General features: G+C 44.3%; 1 protein-coding gene across 1 annotated transcript; it reads left to right on the top strand.

Annotated features, from left to right (window-relative positions):
• Nucleotides 1–2,265: 2,265 nt before the first annotated feature.
• On the top strand, nt 2,266–9,104 carry LOC129073026 (cytochrome c oxidase assembly protein COX20, mitochondrial). The gene is made up of 4 exons (XM_054576690.1): nt 2,266–2,337; nt 7,822–7,936; nt 8,044–8,107; nt 8,838–9,104. The coding sequence occupies exons 1-4, from the start codon at nt 2,296–2,298 to the stop codon at nt 8,968–8,970; spliced, it is 354 nt and encodes a 117-aa protein (XP_054432665.1). The 5' UTR covers nt 2,266–2,295; the 3' UTR covers nt 8,971–9,104.
• The last annotated feature ends 542 nt before the right edge of the window (nt 9,105–9,646 follow it).

Here is a 9,646-nt window from a genome sequence, read left to right as displayed (position 1 = left end):
AAGAGAGAGGAAGGGAGGGAAGGAGGAAGAGAAGAAGGAAGGAAGGGGAGACAGCTCTTTGGAGAAATGGTTGAGTCCAGGTCTGCCTCAGAAAATGTACAAGATGTTCAGGGACATCTTTTGGATTAATGAAAAAATGGACACTTTTTGTGTCAGTCAGAAAGAAAATGATTAAAGGAATGCTGAGCAGCCATTAAAATGAATGAGCAAATCTATAGGTACTTACATGAAAATATTTCCAAGATGTAGCGTTAAATAGTAAAAAGTACATTATTGAATGCATGATTCAATAATTTATGCAGCCATCACACAGTGCAGCCATTTTGATATGATATATGGATACATGTATACATACCTATGGGGGAAGATGTGCCATAGAGACTTTCACTTTTACCCTATATTTTAGTGTTTTAATTAAGAAAGCAGTTTAGGAAGAGACATAGCCCATTATTGGTTGTATTTATCTTAAAGAGGGGAGAAAAAGGGTGAGAGTGAAAAAGGTTTTTACTTTTCACTGTAAACTGTGAAAATGAAAAAACCAAACATGTGGGTATTTTGCAATTTTTGTGAAAATAAAATATTTAAAAAAATGAGAATACTTTCAAAGACTAATGAAACGGATCTCAGCTAAGCTTACCCTAGCAATTTTCAAAGTCACAATAAAAAATAAAATAGGATGGCTTTATGGTGTCTTACCTGGTAGTTTTCCAGCTCTCCTTCATTTACAACATAATTAGGAAACACTTCAAAATAATTCCTCACTCCTTTATGGAATATTACTACCTCAAACATTACCTTCCAACCAAGAGTTCAAAGCATAGTTAGTTCAAGAATTTCAGCTGAGAATTTCAAATTGGCAGGATACCACGGGTGGGGTGGCTTTTTTCTTATTTCCCAATAATATTAGAGCAGTATGTAATTTGTCTGCAGCTGTCCAATTTCCCCGAAAGTTAATCATTTAAAAAAAAAATAACTGTTACACAGAAGTTGTAAATTGTAAATTTTATTGGGATTGTAGAAAGGTATTAAATGATTATGGAAGCAAGGTCATTACACAGAATAAGAGAACGTTCAGTTAACGAGAGCTAATATAAAATCATCATTGCCAATCTCATCCAGCACTGTGTGTGTGCCAGGAGCGGCTTATTCAGAAGCAGCATGACTTTGCACAATGACACGCTCTAAAGCCTCAACATTTTCCCAGGAGTACAACTTTGAGATATTCAAAGACTAAGCGTGAAATACAAAGGAGGCATAAGGTAATCACAAGGACATTTACCTTAGGGTGGATAGGGGGGAAAAAAACAAAACCAAAAACACTGAAAACGGAATTGCAATGTAGGCAGCGTGCTGAGAAATTGGCGTGACCCTCTCTCACACCAGATCAGCACGCGCTCATCCTCGACTGATCTCGCCAACCCGCAGTATTTCAGGTTTCACGTGAATTCGCAGCCCTAGGGAAGGGTACACCATGGACCACCGCCTCACATTAAATATGCACGGTGCAGGCCTTCTATGTAAACCCCAAACTCTTTCAGCGCCCTGCAGGGGAGGGCAAACGTCCTGACGCACGTTCAGTAACGAGCTGCTCCCTCCATTTTGTCCCCAGTCTCCTTTAGGCGAACCGAGTGGTGCTATTTTAAAGCCCCTAAGTATTGGAAGCAAATAAAAGGGGGAGGAGGCGAGGGCACATTCGGCTGCGGCTGCTGCTGGGTGGAGTGGCCCGTGGCACCCGGGGCTCGGCCCAGGGCCGGAAGGACAAAGGACACGTAGGGGACGCGGGCCCCGAGCCACATTAGGCCGACTTCCGGGCTGGGGGCCCGCGCGCAGGACAAAGCGGCGGCGGCGCGCTCTCTCCCTCCGTCCCCGCGGCCCCGCCCCCGCCCCGCGGCGCGCGCTCGGCGGCCGTGCACGCGAGCACGAGTGCGCGGGCGACGGTTAGAAATGGCGGTTGGGACGGAAGGTGGGGGCTGGGGAGGGAAGAGGCGCAGTCTCTTAGTGCCGGGGCGCTGTGCCGCCCCGCTGGCAGCCCGGGCGCGGGGTCGCTTCCCGAACCCACCCCCTCCCACAGTCCCGGCTATCAGGGCGGGGGAAGCCGCTGATGGAGAAGGCGTGGCCCATTCAGGGAACAAAGGAGACGACCCGGGCCGCAGTAGCCACTGCGGAGAGGGAGAAACGTTCCCTAAAATGGCGGCCGGCGCGCAGGGGGGTGGTGCGTGGCTGGCGGGGCTTCCGCCGGCGGCGGCCCCCGTCGGGGGCGGGGCGGGGCGGGACTAGAGATTCCGACTCGTCCCCATGGCCGCGGCGCCGGAGCCGGGCGAGCCCGAGAAAGGGAAGGTAACCCGGGGGCGGTGGGGCGCGGGCGGGCGCCTTTTACGGACGCGGCCTCTCGAGCAGGGTGACCTGAGGCCCGAGCACGTGTCCATGGCTTCCGTACCGTCGCGGGGTGGGCTCTATTAATGTGCGCCCCCACCCGCCGGTATTTTTGTCTTCATTGTCAGGACAATAGTGTCCAGAACTAGCAGGAGGACGGACCGCTACTGCTAATGACGTACTGCGGGTCACTGTAAAACAGCTAACGATTCTGGTCCTTTGCTGACCGGAGCCTTGCACTGTAATTTACTAGGAAAGGGAGATTTGTAAGCTCCCGGGGACAGCTGCCTTGTCTCTGATGCTTTATACTTGACACTTAACGTGGCGGGATCCAGGAATGCTGAGGCATGGGAATTTGGTTCTATTCCCATGACTTCAGATGCGGAGCCGGAGGAGCCGAGGGAAAGCTTGAGGTTTTTCCCGTTAGCCTTGCTCTCTCCCGACGCGGTGGCGTGTTGCGGTCTTGTAGGGAACCGAGAGCTTCCGCAGCTGGACTCGTGTCTTCTCTCTGCCCTGCTAAGTCCAGCGTCCACGACTGTCAGGGTGCGCTAACCTGTCATCCGGACAATTTCACCGCCCTGCTTCAAGTCCAGTCTTAGGAACGCATTGCTGTCACCTTGTCCTGTAACAATGCAAAGCCCTCCACCTAGCCCCTGACTGGCCAGTCTGGCTTCTCGCACTTTCCTCCAGGTGTTTGAAAGCTAATCTAGGCTCTCTGGTCTCCCCTGAATCCCCAAAGCAGGCCCAGGTGCTTCTGTTCCCGTCGCCCCATAGCTGCGTCATTACACCGTTTATTATACCATCAGTTAATCATCTGTCTTCTTGGGCTCAAGAGCGGGGAACCCAATAGATAAGGGACGGATCGTGAACAAATATTGAAGACCCACTGTGTGCCAAATAGCTCCTATAGTTTTAAGAATACTCTCTGACAAGCTTGGAAATTTTGCTCACTTCCAAGTTCTTGCTTCTCTGGGTACTTTTCCACCTATATTTGGCCAAGGTAGCAGATCATCAAATGGTTAATATGAACGAATGTCGGATAAAATCTTTCCATAGTTAGCAACAAATTTTGCCAATTTATACAGCTTGAAGTGCTTTTTGTTTTTAATATCTTGTGTACTATTTGGAATATGCTTAGTGTAAAAAAATGGACCCTTGTTTTAAACTCCTGTATTCCAAACACGAAGTTCTAGATGGTTTTGTGAGAACACTGGGATCTTGTAGGGGGCGTTAATCTACTGTAACTGACAGTTCACTGATAGATAACTGCTGTCATGTACTGGTCATAGCGGTGGTTTAATCCACTGAGATTTGATAAAAGAATTCAATGAAAAAAAAAATAGTCACCTTATTTAACTGGTCCATCATTAGCAAAGCAAAATACTGTAAAAAGCACCATAAATAAACAAACACTAGTACCTATCAATGCTCATAAAAGAACATAGTAAAATTAATATAAGCTACGTCTGAGTTAGTGGCCCAGGGTAATGTCAGAAAAGGCAGCCTGTAGTTAAAAAGAATTTTTTCCAGTGATCATTTACATACAATTCAGGGATTGATCTTCAGAATCAGCAAAGGTAAGATAAAAATGGGAAAGGTATCAAGCTAGCACACCTGCCTGAACTAGCCCTTAAAAACTTTGCTCATTCTCTGCTCTTTGGAGAAGTTTAAAATACGAAATTTGGTACATGCTTATCAGGAAAGTGCTCAGTAAATTCTAAATTTATGAATTCACCCATTCAAAAAAAAAATATGCACAGACTATACCTACTGAGTATTAGTCATTAAACCAGGTGCTAAAGGTAGTTTTGATCAAAACAGGCAAAATCCCTGTCTTTATGTAATTCACTCTGCTGGGGGAATCAAGCAAAAACAATCTGATTTACTGAACCAGCCAGGCAAAGATCCGGGAGTGTGTGCGTGCCAGTAACCACCTAGGCACCTTAGAGGAATGGCCAGCGTGCTGGAGGCCCAGAGAGAGGTACGCAAAGAGGGAAGGTGCTGGCTCAAGAGGGCCTCCGCAGCAGTAAGGAGTACGTGTTGTTCTGAGCACATCCGAAGGCCGTGGAGGGTTTAAACATCGGTATAGTCATCTTGGTGGAATCAGAATCTCGACGGGATGGTAGTAGCAGCAGTGACGGTGAGTAGTTGGTTCAGGGTGTATTTGGTTCCTTCCAGACTTGCTGGTTGATACACTGGACAAGGGTTTCATGGAGAGGAATCAAGGGTGACTCTAGGATTTTGGTCTGACAGTTGAGTAGTGAGGTCTGAATAACTGACTTGGTATTACCAAGTTCGAAGAGCTTGTGAGACATAGGTGTCAATAGACAGGTGAAACGAAAGCTTGGGAAAGATCAGTTTTTGACTTACAAATGTGGGAGTCATCGTGTAAGTGGCATTTAATTGAAACCCTTCAGTCACCTACAAAGAGACTAGACTGGGGGGTAGGGCGGCATTTTATTTAGATGTCATCAGAGAAGGGGGACAGCAAGAAAGCTGCCGAGAAGAGCCAGTGAGATAGAAGACTAGGAGACATTGTCATATTTGAAACCAAGAAACTTTCAGAAACATGACTTATTTCTGCCCCATGCTACTGGGGAGTACTATGGGTTTGGGGAAATGGATGTTTCAGTGCCGTTTCAGTGGCGCACAGTGGCTGGATGCGACACTGGAGTGAGACAGAAGCTCAATCTTCCGTGGAGAAGCACTCGTTAACTTCAGCTTCACAGTGCAGGAAGGGGGGCAGAAATTAGGGCACAGTTCACTTAGGCATGGGAGGACCGGGTGTGCAGAGACGGGTTTTGTGTATATCTAGGCTGAGTAGTAGAGGGAAAAATGATGCAAACAAAGTAAGAGCTAACTGTACAAACACCCTTGAGAAGAACTGTTAGGATTACTTTTAAATAGGAAGAGAGCCAGTTCATCCTTTGTTAACGAGAGGACAAATATGGGCACTGAGACAACTATTTGGCAGCGGGAAATGAGGTGGTTTAATTTGATCTGATCTATTTCCTATAAATTATTAAACTGACATTCTGGCTTAGAAACCTTGCGCTTTCCCTAGTTCCATCAAGGCGAGCTGGAAAAGCTGCTTTCCTAAATCTAAGCTTAAGAGTATGTCTACTAAATAAATAAATAAATAAATAAATAAACAAACCCCTAAAATTTCCTTAAAGGGCTTAACTCATTAATGACAAGTCAAACCAGAAGACTCATTAGGGAAATGTTAATTTGTTTCCGAGAACCTTACAGTTCATATGCTGAAGACTGGTTCTCCATTGAGGTTCATACTTACTCCTGGAAGTTAACAGTTGTCAAAGTCTACACCAGTGATTTTTTACCTTTTTCATCTCACGGCACACATCAATTACCAAAGTTCTGCGGCATACCAAAAAAAAATAAAACAAAACAAAAAAACCCAAAAAAACTTATTGCCAATCTAACAACAAAAAACCTAGGTAGAATTTTGACTCATTGACACGACAGGTATTGTGTTGGCTGTTGTCATTTTTTAACTTGATAACCTAAGGGAAAACAGGTCAGTGTCCCTAAATTGTCAGGTACTGCATGTATTAAAAATTCTTGCACCATGCCAGTTGTAAATTGCTGGTCTAAGCTCTTCTTCAGGTGGGAATGCTCTCCTAGTAAAAGGAAATTGTGGTCTTAAATTTTGTTCATTCTTACCCACAGTTTTGATACAAGTTGCAGATACAGTTATGTATTTTTAGTCTTTAAATTACTCTTTGGAAAATGACTCCTCTATGAGCTTTGGTTTTTTCATCTATTAAAAAAAAATAATAACCCCATGCTGTGGCTGGTGTGGCTCAGTGGACTGAGCGCCGGCCTACGAATCAAATGGTTGCTGGTTGGTTCCCAGCTAGGGCACAGGCCTGGCTTGCAAGCCAAGTCCCCATTTGGGGTTTGTGAGAGGCAACCAATCCACGTTCCTCTCGGGGCATCGATGCTTCTCCCCCTTTCTCCCATCCCCTCTCTAAAAATAAAACCTCTCACACACAGTTAAATGATGTCACAGAAACAGGCTCTTGGGGCAGGTTTAGGCTGACTTCCATTGTGTGCACACTTAACAGCCTGAGCCTGTTTCAGAGACGATGCCCCAGAGGTCGTGAGAACTAAGCACCAGGGATGTAAAAAGGGCACAGCACTCACCACCCCCTCACCACCCCCTGCCAGCTCCATGTTGACACCGTTTCAGACCCGTGCTGGTTTCTCAGCCTCCGAGCTGCTGCCATCCCAGCAGGTCAGGTCGGAGATGAGGCTGATGGGCTATAGCATGTTTAGCAACAGAATCCTTGGCCTCTACCCACATGTCGGTTTTAAAAGGTGCCGTTTAAAACAGGGTATGTAATTTCTGTAAGGTGTTTGTCTTTAAAAACAGAATTCAAATCCCCCAACCGCTTTCAAAAATGAAGTCTGCAGCGTTGAACGCCTGCGTGTTAACGAAGGAAGGACCGGTTTAAGTGTGTGTGAGAAGGGTGGGCAGCAGGGAGAGACCAAAGAAAAACGGAATAGAATGACCCAAGAGAATATGTAATTTTTGCTTTATTATGAACCAGGTCACATTGTCTTTTCTGGCAGAAGCTTGAGCCAAAGAAGCAAACAGGAGAAAAACACAATCAAGAATGTTCTTGTTCCAACCTTGAACCTGGCAGTCCTGCCCCATCTCTTCCCGTCTGTTTTCCCCTCATATTACCTCCCCCAGGACCCTCCTTCCCCTCTAGGCTAAAGTCCTCCCCCTCACATCATACTACCATCTAAATGGACCAGGAGCTTCCTTTTAGAAGCCAGGTTACTGAAGACCTGCATTTAGTCAAATTTTAGAAAATGTATACGTTTCCGATTTCTGTATTCAATAGAAATGCTACAGTGAAACAGGTATGACTTTTTAATGTCTGTCCTGCCTTCCAAGATAAATACAATCAAGTGCAATTTGATATCAGGCAAGGAAGCAGACCAGAAATTATATTGCCCACATTTTATCCTTACACAACATATTTATTCCTATAAACAATTGATGTTCACCTCATTAACACCAATAAAGGAATTTAAAACAGCACTATACTAACACTATAAGCAAACATGGTTTGAGTAACGTACTTATCCCATTTGTTTCCCTCCCCATTTCACAGATGTTTAAAGAGCGCATAAAATATGCTCCTGTTTCCAAACCAGTTGATAATCAAATTATTGTCTAAAACCAAAATTTAATTCAGGTATATTATCCTATTGCCTGGGACTTCCTGGTCTATTAAATTCTCAAGGTTTCCCACTTTAAGATTCAGATTGTTCAGACTGAATATAAAGGCAGGATGAGGACATTACCAGTCAAGTAAACAGATTCATGATCATCACACAGCACATACTCTAATCTTTGCAGAAACACTGATGTACAGTATTTATTCATCCTAGGTTCTTTTTGTTTTACCCTAGTCCTTCAAGCTCCTAGGAATTTTAGATGTTGAGAACATTCCCTGTGCACGGGACTCAGTATTATACGGTTCGTTAGGATCAGTTGCGGCTGGCCTTGGACATTTCCTGTTAACTAGTGAGTATGTTTTTCTCTGTGTATCAATAACCCTTACGTGTGGTGAGCACTTGTTTCCTAGATAATATGTCATGTATAATAATTACAGTGGTTGTGCTTTTTGACAGGCAGAATTAGAAGATCATGTGATGTTGGAGTAGGAGGATTTATCGTGGTGACTTTAGGATACTGGTATGTGCACTGAGTATTCAAAAAGAGCCACAATTAGACAACAGGTTTATAGCCAATTCCAAAGCACACGCTCTTTTTGGAGCAATTTTCCATTGGGAGATTCTCACTCTCAGTTGTTTAAAGGGTTTAGATTTTTTTTTTAAAGGACTTTTTAGTAGAAATTTCTTAAAATTATATTGCTGGAATGCCGTAAATCTCTGCAATGTGCTTGCACTCCTGTTTTCTACCATCTGTCGAATGGACAGACGACTGCATGACGGGACACACGCCGTCAAAGCCCAGCCATGGTTTACACCTCATTCAGGAAGGCCTGCACCCTTTCACTGACCCCAAAGCCCAGCCTCCCCTGCTTACAGCACAACACCGGGTACTTTAAGAATGTGTTCACAACCAGTACAGCATGGATGACTATCAACTCTATCTTCCGGAGCAAAAAAGCCAGACCCAAAGTACTGGTTCCACTTATATGCAGTTCTACAAGTAAAATTAAGCTAAGGTGATAGAAACCTTTCTTTTATATAAAACATACTTTAATAATAGTAAAATAATAGAACGTGTTCCTAGCTATCTTTTGACACCAAACCACCCAGAAATAGCACTCCAAGTTTAGAACGGGTATTTTTTCAGTCTCGGGGTACTCATCTGTAAGCATTCCTAAATTTTGTTAGTATAGGATTTCAAATGTTTCTATAGAAATTTTATATTAATGATTTGTTCATATTCTTCCCAGGTTCCATTGTAGGTATAATTATGCAAAGCAAAGAATCCAGGAAAGAATTGCCAGAGAAGGAATTAAAAATAAGATTTTATATGAAAGTACCCACCTTGATCCTGAAAGAAAACAAAGCAACGGCAGCAACTGAACGGGGTCTCGAGCACAGAAACCCAAACACAACTCAGTGATGTTGGTGTGGACAAAGCTGCAATCAACTATGTACGTCGTATGTACCACACGGAGGCTTTCAACTGAGTAAATAAAGTATGTGTTTAAGTTGTAGTCTTTTTTACACTTATATGAATATTTTATGATCTTTCTCTGGCCTTGTTAATCTACACCAGTATAGCATACAGTAGACTTGTCATACTGATTAAGTATAAATGATGGCATTTTAGGAATCAGAATTGCTTCCAGGTGGATTTTAAAACCTGCCTTAGAAACAAAAAACAATCATACTGCTGTACCTTCTAGAAAGTGAGGAGGGGCTCCTTTCGGGGTTTTTTTGTTGTTTTTTTTTTTTTAAGTCTCACCTGAGGATATGCTCACTGATTGCAGAGGGGCAGGGGGAGAGGGACACACGGTGTGAGAAGCGTTCTCTGGCCGCCTCCCGCAGGCCACCTGACCTGGGTTAGACCCACAGCCTCCTGGTGCGCGGGAGACACTCCAACCAACCGAGCCACCGGCCACGGCCTTCCTGGCGGTTCCAAGACAATGCTGACATGAAGGCTTAAACTAATGGGCGTATCACTTTGCAAATTACTTTGAAAACGTATCCATTGCTTGACACTATTCTTCCCTTTCTTACAACAGGTAAAGGGTGT

The sequence above is a fragment of the Pteronotus mesoamericanus genome, unplaced genomic scaffold, assembly GCF_021234165.1.
Source record: "Pteronotus mesoamericanus isolate MK-2021 breed Mesoamerican mustached bat unplaced genomic scaffold, CSHL_Meso_final contig_347, whole genome shotgun sequence".
Taxonomy (NCBI): domain Eukaryota; kingdom Metazoa; phylum Chordata; class Mammalia; order Chiroptera; family Mormoopidae; genus Pteronotus; species Pteronotus mesoamericanus.
Note: the sequence above shows the minus strand (reverse complement) of the source record. Positions and strands in the feature narration are given on the sequence as shown.

Excerpts from the sequence above, each read along its gene's own strand:
- LOC129073026 (XM_054576690.1), top strand. The coding sequence starts at position 2,296 with ATGGCCGCGGCGCCGGAGCCGGGCGAGCCCGAGAAAGGGAAG. Across the intron at positions 2,338-7,821 it reads GCGAGCCCGAGAAAGGGAAG|TCCTTCAAGCTCCTAGGAAT; the intron begins GTAACCCGGGGG and ends GTTTTACCCTAG. Across the intron at positions 7,937-8,043 it reads TGGACATTTCCTGTTAACTA|GCAGAATTAGAAGATCATGT; the intron begins GTGAGTATGTTT and ends GCTTTTTGACAG.